This window comes from Panthera onca, chromosome B2 (genome assembly GCF_046562875.1).
Source record: "Panthera onca isolate mPanOnc1 chromosome B2, mPanOnc1 haplotype 2, whole genome shotgun sequence".
Lineage (NCBI taxonomy): Eukaryota > Metazoa > Chordata > Mammalia > Carnivora > Felidae > Panthera > Panthera onca.
Window position 1 is genome coordinate 57,730,661 of NC_138343.1, and position 14,892 is coordinate 57,745,552.

At 33.2% G+C, this 14,892-nt stretch overlaps 1 protein-coding gene across 1 annotated transcript in view; it reads right to left on the bottom strand.

Moving 5' to 3' along the window:
- The window catches only part of LOC132667946 (protein eyes shut homolog), a 577,410-nt gene that overhangs the window by 445,663 nt on the left and 116,855 nt on the right, over positions 1-14,892 (bottom strand). Inside the window, exon 3 of the mRNA XM_060617196.3 lies at positions 6,560-6,789. Coding sequence (XP_060473179.3) covers positions 6,560-6,789 — 230 coding nt within the window. The remainder of the gene's footprint in view (positions 1-6,559; positions 6,790-14,892) is intronic.

Sequence of the window (14,892 nt, forward strand, 5' to 3'; positions counted from 1 at the left end):
AACTTCCTTTTCTACTATATGATCAAGTAAATTCCCTGAGGAATGACTACAAGTCCTATGGTAGGCAGAATAATGCCCCCCTACCCAACGCAAAGATGTCCACATCCTAATTCCTAGGATCTATGCAAATGTTATTTTACAAGGCAAAGGGACATTAAGGCTGCAGTTGGAATTTAAACTGCTAATCAGCCGATGCTGAGATACAAGGATTATCCTGGATTATCTATCTGAATGGGCTCTGTGTAAATAATAAGGCTCATTAAACATAGAAAAGGGAGGTGGAAGCATAGATGGAGTAACATGGTATGAAAAAGTTTCAGCTCACCATTGTTTGCTTTGAAGATGAATATAGGGGGCCATGAACCAAGGAATGAAGAAGGCCTCTAGAAGTTGGAAAAGGCAAGGATATAGATTCTCCCCTAGAACCTCCAGAAAGGAACACAGCCCTGCCAATATCTTGATTTTAACCCACTGAGAATTATGTCAGTCTTTCTATCTATGGAACTTTAATATATGGAATTTTAAAGTTTATTTATGTATTTTAAGAGAAAAAGTAAGAGAGACAAGAGAGGAAAGAGGGAGGGGCAGAGAGAAAGGAAGAGAGAGAATCCCAACCAGTCTCCATGTTGTCAATATGGAGCCCAAGGTGGAGCTTGATCCCATGAACTGTGAGATTATGATCAAGCTGAAATCAAAGAGTTGGACATTTAACTGAAAGAGCCACCAGGCGCTCAGTCCATGATTTATGGAAATTCAAGATAATAAACTTGTACTGTTGAAATCACTAAGTTGTGTGATAATTAGTTATGGAAGCAACAGAAAACTAATATAGGTCCTAAGTAATACATTGTTAAGGGGGAGGTGCTGTTGAGCTGAGACTATGTAGCTTTAAAGAAGGAAGTGGGAAATGCCAGCCTACCTTTGTTATGTTTATCTTCCTTTCCCTGCACCTCCCATTCAACACACCATGTGAACAAATACTTGCAAACTTAAAGGCGAAAACATGATTTCTTAATTTCATACTACCTCCAATATCTAACTCCATGTGTTATACATGTTTGGTGTTCACCTAATGTTTATTTATTTAAATATGTTTAATTGTAGTGGAATAAAAGGATGTTAATTAAGGAAATAAAGGAGACAAATATATGTCATTCTTTTTCGATAGACAGAAGGGTGTATGTATTCCCTCCTTATCCTATATGGAAATTGCTGGATTATTACCAGTGTAAGTAGAGAGATTGATGGATATTTACTTTTTACATAGTTATAATCACTGAGAAGAGGAGGGAGCTATCTTCTCCCACCAACTAACTGAACATAGGGCTCCTTGCTGGAGAGTGTGCTACAACTGATAGTGGAGAAGACTGGAGCCCTTCAGCCCACCCTTGCTTTCAAAAATGAAACCCTCTTGTCTCCTTTCAGCCCCTGTCCTTGACTTCAATCTCCATTCATTTTCAACTTAACTATTTCAGCCGTTGCTGTTTACTAACAAATATGCAGCGCTGCTCTAGGATTTGAAAAATACATTTTCAGACATGGGAATTTTCAGTATTATGTTTGAAAATGCCAATACCCATTTCTTGGCCGTTTGCTGATGATGTAGACTATCAGTTCCCTGCAAAGGAGATAAATCGTTGTTATAAGAAGCTGATTAATGCTCTGTTTCTCTGCCTTCTTGGCTCTGGAATGTCTAACATTAGGTCACCTGATCTAAAGTAAATAAATGAATTCAATCTACTCTAATATGCCTTTAAAATAATATAGTAAAAGCAAAGGCAGGTGTTAAGGCAATCTTTTTTTTCTTTATTTTATAATAAGACAAAATGCCTGCTAAAACCTCTCATTTTTATTTCTAGGTTTGTAATTTACTCAGTACAGTTGACCTTTAAACATATATGGGATATACACAGACAGGATATCAAATAAAACAAAAGATTTCTTGGTTTTAATGTATGGCATTTAAATACTCCTTTATTGCACTATTTATAAAACTGTTTTATAGAACACTAAAAAGTATTGGGCTGTTTAAAAATGTTAATCCTATAATTAATAGTCAGAGGCATACGCTTTTCCCCAGCACAAGGCACTGATATTCTAAATCTGTCACTCTGAACTTTACAGTAGGAGACAGCCATCTGCCTGCATGCAGCCATCTAAAACAAAGCAAGAATATATGTTCTTATGTTTCCCCTGTGAGATGCAGGATCATTATGATAAATTAGGCAACAAGGTTTAGCTAATATGAATTAAGATAGCATATGTTGAGAAAAAAACACATATTAAATCAAACCAATTCAATAAAAGTCAATGCTATTAGGTGATTGGATAGGGATGATTTGATAAAATAGAGCACATTACGTAATGCCAAGTAGAAAGGAAACATGTGTATGGGTGACCCATTACTGAGTCCCATAGCCCTAAAAAACCCTTCTCTGTATTACTGAACCCAGCACAATTTTAATTACGGTCTATACTTAATTTAAACCTCAATTTTGCTGTGAAAAATCAAAGTTGTTAAAATAAAATACTTTAATATCCTCTCACAAGAATATTAACTGGAAGTAAAAAAGCAAGGTTGTAAAGAAAAATCAACTTCTGGGGCACCTGGGTGGCTCAGTCGGTTAAGCGTCTGACTTCAGCTCAGGTCATGATCTTGCGGTTCGTGAGTTCAAGCCCCGCATCAGGCTCTGTGCTGACGGCTTCGAGCCTGGAGCCTGATTCGGATTCTGTGTCTCCCTTTCCCTCTCTCTGCCCCTCCCCCACTCATACTCAGTCTCTCTCTGTCCCTGTCAAAAATAAATAAACATTAAAAAAAATTAAAAAAAAAAATCAACTTCTAACATATCTTTACTTATAGAGGCCTGTGCAATTATATATTTTTTTTTCAGAGAATTGTATTGCCATCATTAATAAACAGATTTTTCTGAAATTCAAATCTTGTTCTTCTACTTTCTACATTTCAGGTTTTACTGAAATCATTATAGAGATAGATATGATTCTTTTCAGGTAACCTAATGTGCTCTACAGTTTAATTTTCTGTGGATCACAGTAATAATCCTCTCTGTAGTAAAAATTTAGTAGATCAACATTAATTTCTTTAGTTTTCTGGTTTTCAAAATTTCATTTTATTTTATTTGAGAGAGAAAGAGAGAGCACACGCATGCGAGGAGTGGGGGGGGGGGTGGGGAGAGAGAGAGAATCTTAAACAGGCTCCGTGATCAGTGTAGAGCCCCATGCGGGGTTCAATCCCATGACCCTGGGATCATGACCCTGGCTGAAATCAAGAAGCAGACATTCAATCGAATGAGACACCCAGGCACCCCCAAAGTTTTATTTTTTAAAGAAAATTCTTTTTTTCCTGAAATAGATACTTTTTATGTAGAGACTAAAGAGTAAGAAAATTCAGAAATTCCATGCCCTGCTATCATGTTAAATTTGATATTCTAACTAGTATAGCAATGGAGCATCATGGTTAAATGTGAAGTCTGGAGTCAGCCAAGATTGCTTCTAATCCTACCTCTACCACAGACAGACTATGAGACTTTCAGTGAGTAATTTAACAGAGTCTAGGCTTTAGATTTCTCATTTGTAAATTGGGTTAATTTATAGTTCCCACTTCAGCTGGGTTATTCTGAGGGTTAAATGAAATAAGATGCATGAAGCACCTAGTGCAGTGTCTGGTAAAACTGGGACCCTTCACAGTGATAGTATGTAAATTTCATTCTGGAAGCATAATTTCATATATTTTAGCTGTTGAATGTACTCAATAAAGGACTCATTAAAAATTATTTTCATAGCAATTATCTTTAAGTTCTAAGCATTTTAATACTGATAATATTTCTAATATACATATATAGAGAGAGAGAGAGTGAGAGAGAGAGACAGAGAGAGAGACAGAAAGACAGAAAGAGACAGAGACAGACTGATTTAGGGACTGTTTATCCAAATCAAGATTTTTACCAGGTAGGTGAAACACTGAAACTGGCATAGAATATTGTTTATTGAAATCTACACTTAGAAATTGTGGCATTTGGCCAATCTAGATAATACTATAAAAAGTCTCATCATGGTACTAGATTCCTGAATCATGGGTCTTAGGCGCCCATCCTCATTTGTCAATCAGGATTGTAAAATGCATACCAGTATGAATTATATTTAGAGCATTAGATTGAAAACACAAACCTGTTCTTGACTTTATGACTGAAAGAAGAAAGGTACTTAATTCAAATTTAAGGGATAAACGATTAAAACAACATAAAATTCTTATACTTAGAAATAATATTCCAGGGGCGCTTGGGTGGCTCAGTTGGTTAAGCATCCGACTTCGGCTCAGGTCATGATCTCACGGTCCGTGAGTTCGAGCCCCACGTCAGGCTCTGTGCTGACAGCTCAGAGCCTGGAGCCTGCTTCAGATTCTGTGTCTCCCTCTCTCTCTGACCCTCCCCCATTCATGCTCTGTCTCTGTCTCAAAAATAAATAAACATTAAAAAAAAAAAAGGAAATAATATTCCAAATTCTAAAAATGCACATTACACTGCATTATAAGTATTACACATGAAATATTTCCCAAAAAAGGAGGAAAGAAAAAGATAATACTATGACAACTCATACTATAAAAAAAGAGTTCTATTGCATAAATTTTGTTAGAGTATCACACAACCTAAGATATTACTCAAAGTTCTTTAAAAAGTCTGTAATTGGCAATAATTATTTACTCACAGTTTCTGATTATTTTGCACTCAGAAATTAGTACTCTATACTGGATTACCTAATTTTTGCAATGCATATAATCCAATTATTAGTTTTTAAAATATTATAAATTCAATAGGAAAAACATTAGAATGTAGAAGGCAGGAAGTGATTAATAATGCTGAAAAGAGAAAAATAAAATATCCCTAACAACAAATATAAACAGAGATTCCCAGTCCTTTTCCTGAGGTCAATTTTCTACATTCTGCAACCCAAAACACCAAATAGAATTAAACCACAGTCAAGCCTTGGGTTTAACTCCAAATAAGCCTGGATTTATATCTTTCTGGAGAAAGTACAGGTCTGTACATCCAGTGTTAAAGATGTTCAGTAAGGAGTTAAAGGAGGGAGAACTGGGGATTCAGTAGGAGAGATAAGGATTATGGCTGGAGGGTCATTTGTAGTCTAATGTGTATGACTGACCATGAGATACAGCCAATAACTAAAGACTCCTCGTTTCATTACATCAATTTCACTATCACTAGTAAATCTGATTTAAAAAAAAAACATTAAAAATCAAAGTATAGATTAATAAATTAATCTAATAAATTAATAAATAAAATAATTTATTATAAAAATAAGAATAATTAAGAAGGGTATTTTTCTAAAACTCTACCTAGCATGAAATTAAAAAAAAGAAAAAGCCTTCTCAGAGATTTAAATGGCTAAGTGTGGATCTAAAAGAGCTTTACAGTCCAAATTATGTTCCTAGAACTCTACTTACAGAATGTAGTATAAATGGTCTCATACTGTAGCAGAATTGGCAAGTCTCATATTTTGCAGACATATAAAATATTCACTCAAAAATCAAGCAAAGTGATGTTTTCAAAAGCATTTTACATTTAAAAAATAGACTTTAAGGATACATATTATTTATACAATGAGACTGAAAATAGACCATGTTTCCATTTTTTTTGCTTTTAACTATATTTACTTGCTTACTTGGCTGAATATTAACACATAACAGTCACACAAGGTCATTTGGCAAGAAGAGCTGAATAACATATATGTACCTATGAGTTTGCTTCCAGAGGTCTCACATTTTGGTGCTGAAAAAGGATTTAAACACAATCTTGGACAAATAATGAAATTCTCTGCCATATGAATCACTATCCAATAGTAATCCCCATCCTCACCTCCTCAATTTAGAACCAGTGATTAATTTTACATAGAAAACAATGTCACTTTTCAGCTATTAGTGTAAGGACATGCATCATGACCTAATGCCTTTGTAATCTGCCCAGGGCGTTTCTGGCTCTAATTGCCCATCACTGCTTTAATTAACTGAGTGACTCTTAGGAGGCCATTAGATGTTTGCAATAGGGAAATTCTCTTTTGATTCATAAACAGCTCCATTAATGCTAAAACCATGTTCTAAAGTATCAAAAAAATAACCAATCTTAACAAAATAATTTAAATATGGGGATCTGCTTACGAAATACAAAAAAACAGTGATGTGATTAATAATTAAGCAATAAAAATAGTATACAAGAGACCCTAATTGTTCTATGCTGACAAAAGATGGACACACCATAATTTTAGAACAAACTACATAAAGAACACTACATTTCCACCTAAACTCTTATTTTTTGTGGCAGCTGAAAATATATTTTGAACGGCAATCCTAATGGAGAAAATAAAATCTTAGGTTTGCTTCTACAATACTGAACCAAAAGTGTTCTATCATAATTCATTTTTAAATAAAATTATACAGATGTTTCTTGTTTCTGTCAACATGCTTACTATAAGGTTGTAATTCTCTTGTCACCTCTAGAGAACTTTTTAAAAACAAATGAAGATCAATTACCTTGTTCACAGAAACGGCCAGTAAAATGTAGCGGACAGTCACAGTGGAATGAGAAGGTACCGCTGGAGAGGGAGACAGGATGACAAGTGCCTCCATTGTAACACAGGTCCTCCTGGCACACGGGTGGCGCTAGAGGAGGGGTGCCGAGGGAGGTCCACGTGGAGTCAACCCCTTCTGTTGCACTAGAAGGAGCAACAGAAGACACTGTAGACAGAGTGGAATCCTGGGATCTAGATTTATAACAAGATCAGAAAACACAATATAAGTAAAAGTACATGAACTTAAACAGAAATAACAGAAACTCTGGTTTAAAATAAGATGAAATAAAAACAACACATATCAGCGGTTTAACCTAGGGTAAAGAGAATTATCATGTTTGGTTTCCAGTTGTGGGATTTACAAATGTTGAAAATGCCTGAGCTCTAGAATGTGACCTCAGGTGGATCACAGAGCTATAGTCCACCTATGTGGTTCTGAGAAGCTAAATTAATTTCTTCTAAGTACTTAAGAAACCTGAATGTATCAGCCTCCATAAGCCTAATTGTTTTCTTACATAAAAGAATCAGAATGTGGCTAAGTATAGCTCTACTTTGACTATTTTAACCCTCATGAACCTAAGTTAAAAAAAAAAATGAGGCCATGTTACATTTTAATGGTAAAACCGCTTGCACTTGAATTATTTCTAGGTTGATTACTAGAAATGTGTATTCCTCAAAGTGACTTGCATTCAAGAGTTACCCAAGAGGTACCTTAGAAATACCTGCAAGTGATTCTCTTAATTTTTTTTCCCACAAATTTTACTACCAGTGTAATTTTTTTCTTCCTTAATAAATAAACAACAACAAAATCCCTTTGAATTAAGTTGAAGTTCCTTACTTTTATATTCAAAGCCTCTTGGTAATGGAATTCTTCTTTGCTTTCCAGCTCACTTTATCGTGATTCCTAATAAATACCTTAACTTCACTCATACCCAATAAGATTACTATTCCTTCAAAACTCCGAACATTCTGAATTTAGGCAGTTTGTTGAACTACTTTCTACGCATTGTTGCTCCTCTCTTGCTATCTAAGTTTCACCTAAAGTGCCAAGTCAAAATCTATCTTATTTCCTCTAGATAGCCTTCCTTTTTCATTGGTCCTTAAGATGAAATTGGTATTTCTTTCATCTTTAAAATTCCGTATGTCAATGTACCACTGCTGGAATATTTTCCACTGGCTTAGAGTACATTTTTTAATTTTAGGTAGAGCTACAGGCTGTACATTGGTCATTGTTTTTCTACCTTCCCCCCACACACAAATTCCTCATTTTGGCAGAATTCCTTATTCATAGTAAACAACTGAATTGATGTCTTCAGAGTGCTCCTGAGTGTTACATTACTGTTTGGAAGTAGTGTTTTTGGAATTTTTATTTAATAAAAATCACTAGGAGAATTATCTTTTTAATATAAAAAAATCTTCCTGCAATAACAAATAAACAACAACTTAACTGAGTAAATTTTTATTTTGTACATTGTCATAAAGATAAAACTTTGGCAAAAGAAGTCCATTCAAAAGTTATCTTCAGACTGACGTTTAGAGACTCAGTCATTTTTGCATCTCCTGTCTATTACCATGTCAATTTATTGGAATAAAAAAGCTGAAGAAAATGAAATAATTTATTAAAACTTTTTACCAAAACCAAAATAATATTAATTGGCAGGTCATTTCTTTTGTTTTACAATGCTCTTGCAACCTGAAATTTCTACTTATGATGTTTATCACAGGTTGTAACCATATATTTATATTTTTGATGAAGCCAAACTCTCTTCTCTCTCCTCAATGTCCACAAAGAATGGATGGATCATCTTTGCTCATTTCTTCATGTTATCCCTAACGACAATGATAATCCTCAAGTAGACTTTTCAAGAAATATTTTATAAACTAATTTGAATAATTTTTTAAACATCCAATGTACCACAGTACCAACAAGAAAAATAGCAAGTGAAAATAAGTTTATATTTAGGGTCCATTTCATAACTCCATTACACACCATGTTTGGTTTTATAAATAATATAAATTCTAACACTTCTGATCCAATCTTGCAATCAACTTTCTCAGATTTCATTCTGTTAGATTAGGATAATTCTCCCCATTTGTACTCATAGTATAAATTTGTCCCTTTAAAGTAACTTCCATTAAGCAATGCTAATTTGAAGTTCATGGGATTTATTACTCAGTATTCCGTATTCTACTTTAATTTTTATTTCATTGTTTCTGAATGATTTCACCATTTCATCTATCTCTTGCTATAGACTTCATGAACTGCAGTCAATTATCTCTTTCAGGAATAAATTAGACTGAATTAAATGTCACTACTTCTTTCTTCTACAGTAGCTGCTAAGGGAGTCTATGTCTCACCTGAAAAAATCAATATGTTGCACATTTCAGCTGCTAGCTGATTATACAAAAATAATTACTGTTAATTGATCCATCAATTAAAACAGCAGGGCCATAAATCAAATTTTGAAAACAGCATTAATTTAACATATTCTGTTTTTAAGGTCAAATTTGGTATTTGATATATCACTATTAACAGCCCTTCACTTTCAGTGTTTTTCTTTTCTTAAATTATAAATTATGTCATAACCTCACCTATTTTAGAATTAAAGTAAACTTTATTCAATTTTAATAGATTTAAAAAGAAACAAAAATTTCTTCTGATAACATTTTAACTTATTTTTACTTTATGTAAAATAGGTTAAACATATCAAATAAACATGGACATTAAATACAATTAGATGATAGTCATACTGATATAATTAGTAATGTACAAAAGGAGCATTAAATTTGTAATTGCTTTCATTCTAAAAATCATGACTATATGAAAGCTTACAAATAAATCAGGATTCAGGGTTTTCAACACTTTTAAATCAATCATATTGTAAAACTTCATTGCCTTTCTTATTACTATCAGTCTTAAATAGTAAGTATAAAGAATCTGCTGGATTGTCTCTTGGGTATCTCTGGACAAGGATATAGTGATGAACCAGTCATTGGTATTACAAGCAGTAATCTCTAAAGACCTTTTTCTGAATGAATTAATGATTGAATGATATGCTAATTTTACTCAAAATCAAGCCTGATCCTTAGAGAAAGGCACCTTGATATGACAGTGATTGCTAATCATCATGTTGTGGGAGTTCTGGTTGGAAGAAAGGAAGACCCTCCACTCATTGTCTCATTCCTGCCATTCTCTCATTTCCAGAAAGTTCTACAAAATCATTTACCGGGCAGGCAGCAAGCAATTCACATTGTTTCAGCCTGAGGGATTTTACTTGTTAGCTGACTTTATCACTGTTTAGCATACATTTGTCTGGCCTCAATTTCTTAGAAGAAAGAATGGACTCACTCACAATTATGAAGCCCTGCTTCATAAGCAGAGAAGCAGGATTTTTGGAATTATGAGGAAGTATTAAAAACAAAAAACTTAGCCAGAGGAGTCTTGAGTTTGTGGCTCTTAACAGTATAGGGGGAAAGAAATCTTCAAAAATCATTATAATTAAATTTTTAAAGTGGGAAAATAATCTAGGCAATAAAAGACATATACTTGATGTACAAATAATATGTACACTGTTTTTTAAAAATGAGAATAGTTGTATAAACATACATACTCCCTTCTACTTCATCTTTTCACCTACTAGGATATGCTCATCTGCTCTTTACTTTTTCACCTAAAAATAATTCTTAGCATGCTGCCCTATCAGTTCTTCATTTTCCTTTTTAAGTTGCAAAGTGTTATACTGTTTAACTATACATTATTACTTCTATCAGTTTGGAATTAGTATATTTAAGCTGTTTCAAGTTTTTCCTCTAATATCTGGGTCATACATTTATTTTAATAGGTATATAGATATACTTTGCAGAGGATACCCCTTTAAAGTACAAGAGTCAATAAATTTTAGTAGATTGAGAGGTGTGCAAACATCAACATAACCCAATTTTATATTTTGTCTTCCCTAAAATTGTACTATTTCTGTGGAGTTTCTTAGTGGTCAGGCCCTCAGTTCCCATTTAGGATAACTGTCAACATCTAGTCATGTTTTAGTGGTGGTGGCGAATAGGAATAAACTCAAAGTATTTAATTTCTGCTCTATCAAAATCATGAGAACATCATGCTATCAAATAGAGTTTGAAACATACTGAAAAATGGCTTCAAAATTTTATTTAAATTGTCAGCATTGTCTACTAGCTTCAAAATTCATGTTGTCTTGTCTTTAGTTTGATCTAATAGTGAATTCTTTCTGAAAGCAAAACACAGAAAAATGTTTGCTATTTAAGATGTATTTAATTACCATAACTACATTAAAAGAGGAAATATGTAAAATTACTGTTAGTACTTATAAAATTCTCATTTGCCATTCAAGACAAAAATTAAATATCAAACAAAAATTATACCTGGAAGAATTGATCTGAAAACACTAATCCCAGGTATTATTACTCTTCTTTTTTTCGCATAACATTATGCAATAGAATAATCATATCCTAATAACAAATGCAATATTGAACATTTTATTTTTTCCTAAAGTTTATTTTTGAGAGAGAGAGAGAACAAGCACAAGTGGGGAGGGGCAGAGAGAGAGAGAGAGAGAGAGAGAGAGAGAGGGAGAATCCCAAGCAGGATCCAGGCTCTGAGCTGTCAGCACAGAGCCTGACATGGGGCTCAAACTCATGAACTGTGAGATCATGACCTGAACAGAAGTCAGATGCTTAACCAACTAAGCCACACAGGTGCCCCAATATTTCACATTTAAAGCACAAGTAAATTCATTCACTATTAACATAATAGTGGGATTTTAAAAGATCTTGTTTTCACATTGTCCCAATTTTTCTCACTAAAGAAATACATTTCTCATTCTCACAATCTTGTATGTTTTAGCTCTTACATATTCATAGATAAGGTTCCTTAGATCACAAGCATTCTCACATAATCGAAGTTCGCAGAATTGCTGTGTGTTAAGCAGAATAGTACCCCAAGGCATTCCAAGCCGCTGCTGTCTCTCAATATACAGGATGGGTAATTTTGAAGAGCTGTACTCTCACTGATTGGTTATGATTTTCTTTTCCCATGTCAGCCCTACTGAGGATTGTTCCTGATCACAGAGAAGGTGCAAGCTGTCCTGATCTTGATTCCCGAGTCCAACCCTGCATGGGAATTAAATCAATGCTTTCTGCCAATATGCCAAATCAGTCAAATAGCAGAAATGTTGGATTTCTTTCCTTTTCTTCCTTTCCACATCTGAAATTCTACACCCCCCTCCTTTTTAAAAAACCAGTAAAATATCTTTTCTACCTTCTGTCAGTTCTTCTACATTTGTATTTTCTTTTCAGTATCTGACTTTAGTTCCTGTTTTTCTGTAATTCATCCTTCTCGCTGTTCTTGTTCTTATTACTCTCATACCAAAAATTATTCCAATTGAAATACACATTCTTCTGTGATTTGGTTCCATCTCACTTTTTGGTTTTGCCTGCCTCCAGTGCTTTAATGTATGTCCAATACAAGTATGTTCTAACCACATCTTATATAACTTTTAAAATATTTTTCAGTATTTTTACTTCAATTTATAGGAGATAATTATATATGACAGATACTGCTCTAGTCTATGTCTTTTCAAATAAGATTTCCTGGTCTGAGAATTTTGTAGTGTTTTCAGTTTTCCGTCTCCTGTTATTCCTGTTGACAATTAGTTTGCTACATGCAATTATCCTTCTATTGTAGAAAACTTGTTTCTCTTCTCTGGATGCCTTCAAAATGTTCTTTTTGGTCTTTTTCTTTCCAGTTTTTCCACTGTGATATGTTGAGATATAGAATTATTTTTATTCATCTAGCTTAGTTTTTTTCTGGGGAGATTTTCTATATGAAGCATCTATGCTTTTCACATATTCTGGAAAAATGATAGCTTTCCCACATTCATTTTAAATTCTTCTATTAAAACATTAGATGAAATAAAATTTTCTCATTTTATCTTCCATGTCTTCAGCTCCTTTTGCAACATCTCTCTCAATTCATAATAGTTTCTTCAGATACATCATTCCATTCATTATTTATCATCACAGCTCTTTATTTATTTATTTTGAGAGAGAGAGAGACAGAGAGAGAGAGAGAGCGAGCCAGGGAGGGGCAGAGAGAATCTCAAAACAGACTCTGCACTGACCAGTGCAGGGCTCCAACTGCTGTGTTCCTACTGCAGGGTTTGAACTCATGAACCATGATATCATGATCTGAGCTGAAATCAAGAGCTGGATGTTTAACCGACAGAGCTACCCAGGCGCCCCTCTTTATAGCTCTAATTGCTGTTTAACTTGTCAATTTTTCAATTTAAATTATTATGTTTTCACTTTTTACACTTCTATTTACTTGTGTTAAAAGCTCTCTGTTCAGTTTTCATGGTATCTTTTTCTTTACTCATACTCTAACTTCCCTCTTTTACTTCTTAAAAAAATCAAGCATAAATTTTTTTATTCTGTATCTGGTAATAATAACATCTGGTCTTTGCAGATCCAAGTCACCTCCTCTTCTTTCTGCTGTCTCATCTCTCAGGGTGATTTTTATTCCCTTTCAAATGTCTTATAATATTTTCACTGTAGACTCATATTCTTTGGAACTATATCTGTGAGAATACTTTGAGGCCTTAGTGTAAGGCATTTCTTAGAGGACTTATATTTGCTTTGTTCATTCCATGAGGGCAATTTCAGCCTGGAAACATTAAAAAATTTTTCTTTAAGACTTTTAAATAAATAGGAAGTGGCTCATTTATAGTATAATCCCTGGAACCAAGTCAACAAATATTTTGAATAAGTTAATGATATACAGGTTTGGATCACAAACCTCCATAGTGAGCTAGTTTGTTGTTATAGTTTTTTTAAATTTTTATTAAGTTTTAAATTTTAATTCCAGTATGGTTAACATGCAGTGTTAAATTAGTTTCAGATATACAATGTAGTGATTCAACAATTCTACACAACATTACTCAGGCTCCTCATGATAAGTGTACTCTTAATTCCCCTTCACCTATGTCACTCAATCCCACCTCCTTCCTCTCTGATATGCTTTAATTTAAATGAGAACCCTCAGTTAAAGTTACTATTATTTATTTGCAATAAGAGCATTTTGTACTTGAATCATACTCCAAAATACATGGTTCTAAAAGATATAAAATATTTCACCCAAGAGAAAAAGAACACAGAGTTTCTTCAATTACAGTATTATACATAAGTGGGGAAGATTTTTTCCCTCCTACCTAAAGCTAATGCACAGTCAGGAAAATTTTTGTCAGATAGTTTTTTTTTTTCCTTTCCTTTTTTTTGGGGGGGGTGGTAAGGATTTTTCTCATTAGTTTGGTATTTTAATAATTTATTTAAAACCCTTTCTCTACTTTAGCCTATATTTTATGTCTGACTTATAGTTGGAATGTTTTTCAGCCACTACATTACCCAAAATGGAAGTCACCATTTGATATTTCTTTAATTTTCCAGGAACTTCTCAAAATACACGCCTGTTAAATGAACACTTTATTTTTTTCAACACTAATATATATGAATGTTGCATGTGAATATGTGTGTGTATCTTTAAGTTTTTGTAGTTCTCCATATATTCTTTATAGGAGTAGACTTAGATATGGGTGTACAGCTTATAATTCTTAGAAAATGCTTAATATTATTTTGTATATTTGTACCATAGAACACTTAATTGTTATTCTATGATTATTTCTCTTTTTAGGGCTTAAAACCTTAAAGCAACTTTATTTACTTACTTAGCTATATCAGCTCTGATATATAATAATTGCTAAAGATATATTTTTTGATTTTATAAATTTTCTAATCCATAGATACATTCTGAGGTGTGGCATAAAAAGAAACAAATCATTTTTAAATATAAAATTTAATGGATCATTATGGATACTGAACTCTACATCATGGATCCTTAAAGAAATCTACAAATTCACAATCTAATGCTTGTATTATTTAGATTTTTAAGAGCAAATTAAATTTAAAATAACATACTTATAAAAACAGTATTTTTTACTAAAAGAACATTTTTACTAAATGGCTACATTTAGTTTTGTAAATCACTGAAGTTTGAATATCTTTCCACTATTGACAATAAGGAATATAAAAATATGCAGCATTTTTAGTAGGTGTTTTATGTCAAATGGAAACATTTATTATATTAATTACATTTCCTTTATGGAGAGATATTACTCTGGAATACTTCCAAGTTAGCATAAAACATACAGGAAAGAAGAATATACTAAAATATCAGTCGGGATTGAAAATGTATTATTACCTATTACCTGG